This window comes from Plectrocnemia conspersa, unplaced genomic scaffold (assembly GCF_051122295.1).
Source record: "Plectrocnemia conspersa isolate PC_06_02 unplaced genomic scaffold, ASM5112229v1 ptg000001l, whole genome shotgun sequence".
Lineage (NCBI taxonomy): Eukaryota > Metazoa > Arthropoda > Insecta > Trichoptera > Polycentropodidae > Plectrocnemia > Plectrocnemia conspersa.
This window is the reverse complement of record NW_028277165.1, coordinates 25,394,305-25,407,317: the sequence shown is the minus strand read 5'-3', so window position 1 is coordinate 25,407,317 and position 13,013 is coordinate 25,394,305. Positions and strand designations below refer to the sequence as shown.

Genomic DNA, 13,013 nt, shown 5'->3' with positions numbered 1-13,013 from the left:
CGACGATATTGTCGAATTGTTTGGAATGAATTGAAAATCGTTTAATCCAAACAGATTTATATTGTAAACACGCGGCTAGGACGAAATCGATATTTTTTATTATCGTGCCACGAGTTCACGAGCCTTTTTATTACGTTCTTCGGATTCTGTGGTTTAGGTTTTCTGAATATTGGGCATCGGCGACTATCTGTATTCTGATCGGAACGGGTAAAGCTCTCAAAAACAATACTAATTTTAATAATATTAATAAAAAATATATATATTAAAAATTTTGTAAAATGCAAGGCACTTCAATAATGTAATCCATGAAACTTGCGAATCTCGAGAATTATTTTAAATAATTCCAATCAGTAAAAATGTTTAAAGAAAATAATGTTAAAATATAAAAATATATGGCATTGTAAATATAGACTTTGATAACACTGGATATTTCAGAAGATAATTAATTCCAAAGATCGAAAAAATGAAAAATCATGATCCATAAATTTTACAAATATAATTTAATGAACATATTAAATCGTAGAAGTTCTAAGTATATATCAAAGTGAGCAGGATAACAAAAAGTGCTAAGAATCAAAATTTCTAGTTGGGTTACTTTGTATTTTATACGATGGAATAGTGTCCGTAGTCCGTAACGTCTCAGACTAGTAACTCTGAGGTTGCGGGTTCGAGCCCCGGCAGCGGCACTCGAATTTTTATTTATAAAAATGTGCTATTATTAAAAAAACAGTGACATCCATTGATTATAAATTGTATGTATAGCACATAATAATTTATAATACTCAATTGGTACAGATTTGCCCGTTGAAACGTATTGGGCTTACGTCAGATTACAACGGAAGATTTAATAAAAAAATAAATAAAAATACTGACGCTTAAAATAATAAAAAATGGATCGATTATCATAATAACTGCAACACTACAATTAAAAAGTACTAGATAAATGCTAAATAAAGAAAATTTAAGATACTGCATAACAAATGACATATATGTCAAACAGAAAACATCGAAACAAAGAAGATATGCTCTACTTGTGCTCATCGTTCAAGGAGATTTACGAAGCAATGCTGCTTTTTATGTGTTAATATAAAAAACGAAGTCTCAGAAAACAACTCTTGTAAAGCGAGAAAGTTTTCTTACGACCTATACACTTGAACTTAGTATTATGAAAAAATAACGCAAAAGCGTTAGATGAGGATGGATCTTGATTTAGATATCTCATGAGGATCAGAAGCTAATTTCAAAGAAAGTAGTACTTTTGTTGAACCACAAACAAGCGATATATTAAATGACAAGAAATTATAAAAATACTGTTGAACTAATTTTATGTAAGTCATTATAATCAATATTAAATACTTATTATTGGACTAGGGAAGTCCAATACGCGGTCCGCATATTAATATTGCTGAAAAAAAATGCGCCCGGGTCGGTGGGCCGACCCGGGCGGCACTTGCTTGGGAGCAGCATATTCGCGTAATCATGGAAAAATATAGAAAGGAAAAGATAATTTGAGTACATTTCACTGAAGATCTGAAAGCATTTATATATTGTCTTTAGCCTCTAAAGTAATACGTTGTAGTTTCAAGAAATTTAAGGTTGTAGTTTCAGGAAATATTTTTTTAAATATTTTTTGAAATGAAAATGACGTTGTTCTTTAATTGTTATTTGAAAACTAAAGTGCATTTTTTTAAGATTATTATAAAAATGTGTATTATATGATATTTTATTTTTATATCATTATTTTGAATTCAGAAAAAATAGTATTACTGGTCAGACACATTTTATGATGGGTCTTATTATTTTTTTAGCGTTCTTTCTAATGAATATAAATATATACAAAAAGGGTCGCAATGACGGCAAGCCATTAGGAGCAAAGTTGAAAAATATGTTTTTTAAATTTAAGTTTAAAGTCCATGTGTAAGCCCAGGCGTAAGTCATTTTTATTACTGCCCTGTTCATTTTGAACAGGTGATAGCAAAGTTTGTCTACTTTTTGTGAAAAAATTACATCTTGTTGCTTTTAATTTTTTTTTACCTTAAAAATATTTATTTAAAACTTGAAAGTTTTTTTAGAACTCTCAGGTCAAATCTAAAAATACAAACTAAGATAAATAAATGCAGGAAGAAGTACATACACACGTCGAATCTTGTATTTTGCTCCATAGTTTGTCTACATTTGGATATTACACGTTTTAAAAATATGATAGCTATCTTTCCTGATATCAAAATGAATTTCTGATATGAGAGTATTGGCCGAAGTATATTCAAACCGAATTTTGGTCAATAGGAGAGCGCAAAAACAATTATCACTTCTCAGAAGTCAAAAATTCACGTCAAAAGCAATAAAATCGTGTCGGCGCCGTCGCAGTGGGAACGCTCGGTAACGAGCGTTCCCACTGCGACGGCGACGGCACGATTTTATTGCTTTTGACGTGGATTTTTGACTTCTGAGAAGAGATAATTGTTTTTTGCGCTCTTCTATTGGTCAAAATTTGGTTTAGATGTTCTTCATTTGATTCTCACTTATTGTGAGTTGTAATATTGTTATACAAACTCTTAATATGAACGACTGCGACAGCACGATTTTATGTAGGGACGTCATTTTGTGGGAGCAGAAGGGCATTTGTCCCCATTTTAAATTGACCAGAAACATGCATGTCATTTAAGGAAATGCTATGAATTTTAATGAAAGCAAAATAATAATAAAAAGCGATTAGTGAGTGGCTAACTTCTGCCTTTCCCCTGAAAAAAGCTGTCTTTGATTCTAAACCAGAAATTCTCGGGTTATCACTTAAAGAAAATCTAGAGAAAAAAGTCTCTAATATATCCTAAAATATTTTTCAAAAATATGCTATTTCAGTGAAATTAAATTGGAATACATTTTAATGAAAGATATATATTTTTACTAGTGAAAATATAATTTATCTGGCAGGTGCTAGTAAAATTTTATGATATCAACTTTTCCATACGTAGTAAAATATATACATTTACAAACTTATCATTATTTATTTACATGCGATATATATATATATATATATATATATATATATATATATATATATATATATATATATATATATATATATATATATATATATATATATATATATATATATATATATATATATATATATATTTCGATAAAGTTATGAAGTCCAAATATATTTTCACTAGTAGATACATATTTCACATTTTACATAATAGTAGAACAATAAAAAACGCGTTTATGCCCACCACTAGATATTGCTTGGGTGAGCGTTCTAGCCAAATTTAAATTATGGTTATCACAGTTCACAAATAATTCCATATAATTTCTGGCAAAATCAAATATATTGTTTTAATATGGAATATTACCAACTTTGTTTTGGCGCCCCTTTTAATCTTACACCCGGTAGCATATTCCTTCGCTACGGCCCTGCATAGACAACTAAATATAATAAAATATTGAGTAACATCACAAACATAAAAACAGTATCATTATTAAAAAAAATAATCTTTGTATATTTACATAATAGTTTTTATTTTCCTATTTTTTTTTTTGCTATTTTAATTAATTCTTCGATCTATATATTTACGAATGTTATTTAATTAAGAGTTAGGCATATTGTCATTTTCAATCCAGCGTTATAATTATATTTTTTTTCCATTAGCAACTTACACTTTTCTAGTGACAAGGCAAAGTACATAAGACTAATCAACAGGGGTAGATTAACCCAGCGGGGACACCCAGAAAAATCCCGATGAGCCAGAAGCTCTCAAATTATTATTTTTCTTAAATACATTAGGATTGTCTATTTACTTTGTATTTGACCTAAATACATTTATTTTACAGCTTTTTTTGTAGATGTATAGCTATTTTATTATCAACCACTTTTTATTTATCTTTCAGAGGTTCAATAGTAGAACTTTTTACTTAGATAAGCCAAACTTATATAAATCGTAATTGACGTCACTTAATTAAAGGTTAAATATAATAAATTATTATTGTTTATAAGCTCAAGAATAACTTTAGCTTTTATCATTGAAAATCTTTTGATATGTTTCAAAGTATTTATAAAAATATATATTTTTATATTAATTATTTTACATATATTTATGTTTTTATCACTTTTATTTTCATTAAATAAAACTATCCGGAAATTAGTTTACTTTTTTTATGAGAGATATGAAACTAAATCGGATTTATATTGTTGATCCAACTCTGGCAATAAAATAAGAGGATGACGGAAGTGAAACTTGCGCGTGGTGATTTCCAAAGGACGAATGTCGTCTCTAGCTCGAGAACACGAAAAGGGACGGTTTGTGTAATATGCTAATAAGCCCTTCGAAGCCTCAAGGACGAACCGTCAGGTGGGATCAGTACCGCGGTCTAACATTTTCAATTTCCACGCGTGCGGGATTCGCATGGATCCCGAAGCATGTGGGATTCCTTAGGGATGTACGTATAAGCATTGTGGGATCGCCAAGCATGCCATATAATAAAATTTTTGATTGATTTATTTAATAAAAGCCAAAAGAAGAACGGAATAGCATTAGGAGAATTTGGCAAGGATCTTGGCAATATATCAAGACGAAGGAGAGAAGAATATAGAAAAAAGCTTGTAATTTATACGATGCGGAAAGAATACAACAGCGCAGAATATTAAGGACAAATTTTACAAGCGCAATTATATATTGTATGATTGTAATAAAATGTATAATTATATATTATATATATTATAAATATTCAAAGACGCTCCCTTTCAATCGGCGCCCTAGGAATTCGCCTCTGTTGCTTATATATTCGTTGTCCTTGTGATTTATAGCCGTCATATAAATATAAAGTAGGAAAAGTTTTTAGAATTTTTTACGCAACGTAACCTCGCAGAAAGGGGTTTAATGCCGCAGTAAAAACGTGTACAAAAATTATACGACGAAACAGTTTAAGCTATTTGAGGAAATCGAGAAAACAGTATAAAATAGGTTAAGTTCAGTTTTGCTGTGTTTATTGTTAGATACTAAATTAATAAATAATACAAATATATAACATGTTTCCGAATTTTCATACTATTGACTAATCCCCTAGTGGATTTAAAATTCTATCGTATCTGAGAGATAAAAATGAGTAGTTATTATATAACTATAATTCCGATCGATCATCACAGATTATTCTATTCTCACAGATGAATATCGTGATAGTAACATATATTAATATTAAGCTGTAATTATAGTTCTTAATTACTAAAATAAATATCACTGATTTATAGATTAATCTGGTTTCTCACTACTAACTCGGTAGTTGTCTATTGTAATATTTATCTCGTTAGTCATGAGCAAATTTTCAATAAAATTAAATATAATAATAAGCCTTTGATGTATAATATAATGAATATTATTCACGTTCCACAATTATAAATTTTAATAAATGATGAAGGTTTTATATATTTTCCATGAAACTCATTATCATGTTTTATTAATAAATATACACAATACGTTTTTGTATATTTTAATATTGACTACTATTGAATGCTGAAATACTTATGATTTTATTATTGCTTATTATTTCTAATACTGTGACAAAATACTCGATTTTATTATCTATATTACAAGTTGCTATCTGAATAATATATAAATTTATTAAATAAGATAATCGTTGAATCAAAACACATGTTCAGTGTAATCAATTTATAACCATGTTTTGCAGTGAAAATATTGTTTGATTTTATCACATGAAAGTGTTATTATATAAATAACATTAAAAAAATAATCAACGCGATCTTAAAAATGTGGTTCTTAAAATTATTGTTAATACAGATATGCCTGTACTAACAAGAATTTTAAGAACCACGTATATAAGATCGCTAAATCTGAATAAAACTATAGCAGATATTGTGTTAAAAACATTTATATCCCAAATTTAGTTGTGTCTTCCATATAACAAAAATATGGACAACGCTCGCAAAATTGTCATAATGTAAAATGTCTTACAAAAACAATAAAGTAATACAAGAAAATTCTCAAAAAAAAAATGTGAGTTGAGCATAATTTCTCTTTGTAAGAAAATCTTTCCAAAATTTTGCAGAATAAAAAGTCACATCCATAAACATCTATTGTTAATGCATACCATATTTCAAAACTATGACTAACAACAAAGCGTTTTTATAGAGAATGGTATGCTTGCCCACATTTTACAAAAAAAAAAACATAAAAGAAGTCGTTCCTCCTAAATATATGTACTGTGACATGGTCAATTGTTTTCCTTTTTCAAATATAGACTACTTATTTTTAATGTTATTTTATTTTTTTTAAATAAATTTAATTAAATATTAGAGTACGCTCGGGATAAGGGTGCCGGTTTGTTATTGTGTGCGTGTCATGTATATGAGAGGGAGAAGCGATGTAGCGTGTACTTCGTTGTCTCGCTTTCTCTTTTAAGGACATTCGCTGATTCATCAGCGCTGGTATTCGTCATTAAAGTGCAGTGTGGCACAGAAGTTCGATCTTCTCTAGTGATTTATTTTAAATAATTTTGTGTTGATATTGGTTTGACCCAGATATGCCCACTGTCCCATGGGTAGGTCACTAAACTCGTGCCATTTATAAATTAAATTTTAAGAGAACAAAATTTCTTGGGCATATCTGGGTTAATTGATATCAAGGCTTCAAATATACACTGTAAGTTATTCGTTCTCTTACTCGTGGATTAAAATATTTTAATTATTTTTCCATGAATCCATACGTTGTTTGTTTTTTTACACTATTCTCTGTAAGGCTTAAAAAAGTTATTATTCTTATCGTTGCGCCAATGATATTTTTTTAATTTATTAAATGGATTCTAATTTAACAATTTGCAAATAATTTCTTTCCCCATTTTATATCTTTTTGCTTTTGAGAATAGCTAAAGACTTCATTATTTTTTTGACTAGTGAAAGATTTTGAATTTTGCAAATATTTAATTTATGACATCAATGTCTGGTTTCTTCGATTATATAATATATTTTTAATTGTCCGTTGAAATTTCCAACTTAGCTCAGATGTATGTATGTTAAATAAACATATATTTTCTTTTAAAATAAAAAAAATAAATATTCTGAGCGAAATTGTTTTGAGCCACACAGTTCACGCACACAATAACAAACCGAGATCCTTATCCCGAGCGTACTCTAAATATCACAACAAGAAAATTATATTTATTGTGAAAAGTTATTTTATCTATGCGAGCGGTTAACGTTTTTTGAAAATAGTTTAAGCTCCATAGATACGTGTAGGAATTGCAATAATATCGGTATTTTCAATACCGGTATTACAGAGAAAAAATAGTCAATACCGGTATTACCGTTATTGGCATCATAGCTATTTATTTTATAAATTGGTAATAAAAATATACCGAAAAAATAATCTCCATTCATCAAACTGAATTCTTTATCGCTGTAATTAAATATAGATTAATGCATAGGATTTTTGCAAAAAAATCTTAGGATTCAGGAGTCGGAACATTTTCTTTGAAGATATTTAATAAAGATATAGTGTATTTATTGGGAAATATAATAACGAGCAGGTCAAATTTTGTCATAAGTTACCGAAATTTATGACCAATTATCTGTTTCAAATGAAAACAATCTTCCTTACATTCAGGTACTTCTAAAAATATTTTATACCCTGATCCATTGTTGTCTACAAGTATTAATAAGAATCGCTAAGGCGAATTTTTATAGCATTTATTTCTTTACTCTCATTAATTAAAAAAAATATTTTTGAAAATACGGGCGCCAAATATTTTTTTCTTTTGGAAAAAGTCTATAAAATCATTATTTTTGATCGAACGCTTCTGGATGCCTCATATTTTTTATCTCAGGGGCCAGAGCACCACTCACAAAATTATTGCAAATATTACTCATTATTTTTGATCAGTTACGATTTTTCGAAAAAACTTTAAGAGAAAGTAGTGCATAAAAAATTTCAAATGCGACATATATTTTTCTAAAAACAGATTTTTGCGATTTATTTATATAATCTTAGTTTAAGCATTACACATTTAATATTTATTTAAGATATTTCAATAATTTTTATTTTCGAGATATATATCTCTCGTATACTTATAAATTTCTACTCATGTTAAAATTTTAAAACCGGTATTTTATTTTGTAATATCGGTAGTAATAATAATCCAGACATCGATTGTATTCGTACATATAAACATATATTATAATAATAATAATAATAAGACGCCAGCCCTATAGGTACGTATGCGTATGTGAGTCTATATTCCTATGTGTTTACCAAAAGAGTTTGTATATATATTTATTTCCATTATATAGATATTTTTTATCATTAATTTTTAATAAACAATTAAAATGTATATATTTTAACTATAATGAGCATTTAAAATGATTTTTATCTAGATCTTAAAGGCGTTAAAATATTCCCCGCGTTAAAATGCCAAAGTCTGAAATTAAATGCCGCGTGGAAAAACTTGATAATACTTTTTACTTCTTTCAGTAGAATTGATTTTCTGGAATACGCTTACCAAATTATGCATATTTTACGCAGTAAAAAAACTTAGATTTCCATATAAATAGATTGCCAATGATATCAATATATTTAAATAGACGTATTATTTCAATTTTAAAATATAGCTCTCTAGCATAAATAATTTAAATTTAAGTACACCACCAACGTTAAGCACTTTGGCAATGTTTCAACTCTCAAATGGTTTGGTGCAATAGATTTTCAAGAAATTTGCTGAAACATTAGCGATATCGTTATTAAATTCACTTCAAATGTATGGTGGACAAAAGCAGATTATTTTGTACCGCGGCAGCAGTACATGCTGTTTATTTATCACATGCGTATTGGAGCTCGCGATAGCGAATATGACGAAGGCATAATCTTTTTATCGGAGCTTCGCACAATTAAATAATAAACCCTCGTAACATTATATCAGAATTATGTTGTGGTGTCCCACGGAACCCAATGCATAAACTGTCCCACTGCGACCCTACAATCTCATCCCTCAAACGAACCTCGCACATTACGCTTGTGATAATAATTAAACTGTGAATTTTCGTTACAGTTGGGTGTTGCGGCTGGTTTTCTGCTGCCCCCTATGATGGTGAAGAACAACAAAGATCCATCGTTTGTGGAGCATGATTTGAAGATCATGTTTTACTCCATCGCCGGATTCACCACCTTCTTGCTATGCATGATTTTGTTATGTAAGTTTCATTTATACTATTTATTAATAAGTATTTATAAAAAAAGTCACACCTTGCAGTCAGTAAATTCAATACACAGAATGTTAAATATGAATTGTTACAATAATAAGAGTAGATAAAAGACACAGTTTTTATATAAAAATGTATTATAAATATGGTCTTAATAAAAAGTCACTCAAGAAAACATTTATTAGTATTGCTATATTGTTGTTGATCATAAATATTTTTCGATATATATAGGATGGGCCATAAATATGAGTGACTTGCAATGAATTATTAAAAAAAAATATTTAAATCTTATTGATTTTTTTTTAATTCATATTAAAGTAAACTTTCAGGAAAATCATATCTTAAAAATAATATTATCCAGGTGTAAATCATCGCGTTGCAAATATTGTTAAAATCTGTGAAAACTCGCATGGAATAGCAGTCATTTGCTCTCGAATTTATCTTTCAATTGGACTGTCGTAGCTGATTTGTTGTTGTAAACATGACTCTTTAAATATCCTTATAGAAAAAAGTCAGAAGGTGTCAAGTTAAGACTCCTGGGAGGCCATGGAATATCACCTCGACGCGAAATGAGTTTTCTTGCAAACATTTCATTTACGACAGCTAAAGATTCGTAAGACGTGTGACATGTGGCACCATCTCATGTCCTGTTGTTGAAAGCTTAAAATTCTTTCTATTTATCTATCTACTATCCCCACCATGTGCGTCCCCCTTCCTGCATACCGTTTACAAGCAATGACGATTTTAAAACCGCTCGCATTTCTGGCTTATAATTCTACATTACCATTTCTATATGTCGGTAACTAAAACCTGTAAGACTTAGCTTGATATGTTATTTTAAATTTAAATCGTATCTGTGAAATCAGAATTAATGATTATTATATAAATATATTTTCTACCCAAAATCACAAGTTTTCCTAGATTTCAGAACGGATTTCTAGGAACTACCATGTGACATCTTATAATTTTAAGCTCTAATAATAGTTGATTTACATATTTTAATTTTAGTATAGTGCTTCACTACTTATTTAATAGTTGTTGATTGTGTTTACCCCGTTATAACGCATTGGGTTAACTAACGCCTATCATGTTACAACTGAAGATTTTCAATAATAATAAATATGTGAAATACAAATATGATAAATACTTTATGTTACAACAAAAAATTCACAAGAAATAAATTTGTATTTTGTATTTTGGAATACATAAAAATAAAAATATGCAAAAACAAATAATTAATAAATAGGAATAACTTTTTTGTGATAAGTAAGATTAGTGTATAAAATTTAAAAAATATTTAAGCATATATTTATAGAATATTTTGTTTTACCTACACCATAATTGCTATATATCTATTAAATTATTACAATTAAAATAATTCAATCGCTGACTTAATTCAACCTAACCGATTAGAAACATAGGTGCATAGTCATATATAGATAATATATTGATTTTTAAATCTTAAGTGTTAAGAGTGACATCATTGCGTCTTGTACTAACACCAGCAATAGTAAGCCATTGATACGATATTATGATTTTATACACATATTAATTTAAAATTATTCCCGTACAAGCATTTCTACCAACAGATATCAAATCAGATAAAATATATATTTTTAAATAACGCATATATCAAAATATGAGAAATGAAAAATTTAATTTCATATACAGATTATTATAATAATAATTATAAAATTATAATAATAATTAAATTATGTATTTTAATGGTTTTGTAGACATCAGCATTTAATTTAAGATTTTTTGTGAAATCTAAAAAAATGGTTTGGAATATTTCTATTTTTTATTAAACTAATTTAAATAAAATAAACTAAAATTAACATTTATGGTGTTTTTATAGATGCTTTTAAAAATAAAAAGATTTTTATTCAAAGAATTAATATTACTATTTTTTTCTTAAGTTGTTCATAAAAAAATAATTTAAAAAAAAACTTTGTAAAAACATAAAAAACTTAATATTGAATTACTACATAAAAATTTAAAATTTCTGGAATTAATTAATAATTAAAACTAAAATATTAGATTCGTATAATACAAACAAATTTGAAATAGATTCATAATAAAATTAAAATAGTTTACTTTTTTATATTTTATTGCTCTTAAATATATTTGTTAAACACGGTTTAATAAACTGGAGATTGTGCTGGCTCTAAAGTAGTCTGAATAATTTTAGAATAGCCTAAAGTGTACAGAAAAATAATCACATGCATATACTGGTTATCCAGTGCGCCGATCGCGATCCACCAGTCGACCGCAAAATAATTTGCGGTCGCCCACGTTCTAAAAGTATAATATCTCGTATCAAAATAATGGTTTAAATCTGAAAAAAATAATAAAAAGGCTGGATTGAACCGTCACATCAATTTGAATAGAATTTATTAATCATATTTGTACTAAGCGACATTAGATATATCTGAAGGATGTAAAAGTAGTAGTATAAAATACTACTACTTTTGTTATGAAAGTTGTGAAAATGGCTGTGCTGACTTACTAGACAGCTTTTATATTTTTGCAAGTTTGAACTGTCTAGCGAGGTTATAAGAGGAAAGAGGTGCAACAGGCAGTGTTGGCAACGAGTGGCTGCACCACAGCCTTAAGTATCCATGCACTTTATAAGCACTGGAAAATGCGATGAAAACATAAAAAATAATTTTGCACCTTAACGACGTTAAAATATTTAAAGTTTTTCTTCGATTCGTATAATAAATTTACAATACATTTTTTGTGAACATCCTATTATACTCTTACATTGTTTTCGTAGACTCTTCCGAAATTGAATAATTTCTTATGTTACAACAATGAAATAAACTCGCGTATATAACCTATTACGCACTGATTTATAACAGTGACGAAATTTATAGATACATTTTTGGCCTCTTTCGGTCCGGCTTAACCGTAATCCAAACTGTGACATTTTTCACTTGGCATATTTATTATGGGCAGTAAAATATTCACGAGGCCATACATTATTTTTTAGACAGGAAACCCGTTCTACCATGAAATTTGGGGGTAAATTAGTTTTCACGACTTTTGCTCACCCACGAGCGATATTTGACGTTTCATATTTTTTTCTTTCTCTCTTATTACTATTGGGAATCTTTTCGCAGCTGACTTCGTTGTAACATTTCAGCATTTCTAGAATTTCTAGAGCTAAGCAAAATAATTATATAAATTATATATAAAAATCATTAAACATTTAAACCATTAATGTATGACAATTTATATGTTTATTATTCATGGGGTGTTCACTGTTCTGACTAACGCTCACTCGTTACCGCTCACTTACACCTTATCTGTTTAAAATTTAAAACGTATTTATACATATAGCAAAACGTTTTTGGGCACTTTCGTAGCCGTTAAGGCCAAACCTGTCAATCTCGGCAATGTGACGCAATAGGAAGTAAGTATATAATCATTGATAAACAATTAATTGCGATTTTTAACTGGTATTTTGGGAGTTTTTGATTTCAAAACGCATTAATGTAGCAAAACATCGTTGGCCGCTTTCGTAGCTGTTAGGGCCAAACGCAGCTGAGAATTCATAAGCATTTGTTTCTGAGCTTGGCACTTACATTCTTAATGCTGGTGTTGAGGATTTTTTGACGAAATGCATTAATTTTGTTTCCACGAAAAATAATGCGTTGCGCAGTAGTTTTTGAAGTTAAAAAATTGATACCTAAATTAATCAAATACACGTTTTGCAACTGTTAAATTTTAAAGTGGCGCTGTGATAATTAACAAGTACATCAACTAATCCTCAAAATATTTACTTTCTTCGTAAATAGTTTTCAAG

The 13,013-nt window shown here is 28.6% G+C and overlaps 1 protein-coding gene across 1 annotated transcript in view; it reads left to right on the top strand.

The window, feature by feature from the left end:
• Positions 1 to 13,013, top strand: part of HisT (Histamine transporter) — a 75,931-nt gene that overhangs the window by 57,219 nt on the left and 5,699 nt on the right. The window contains exon 3 of the mRNA XM_088188648.1: positions 9,052 to 9,193. Within this exon, the coding sequence (XP_088044774.1) occupies positions 9,052 to 9,193 (142 nt within the window). The remainder of the gene's footprint in view (positions 1 to 9,051; positions 9,194 to 13,013) is intronic.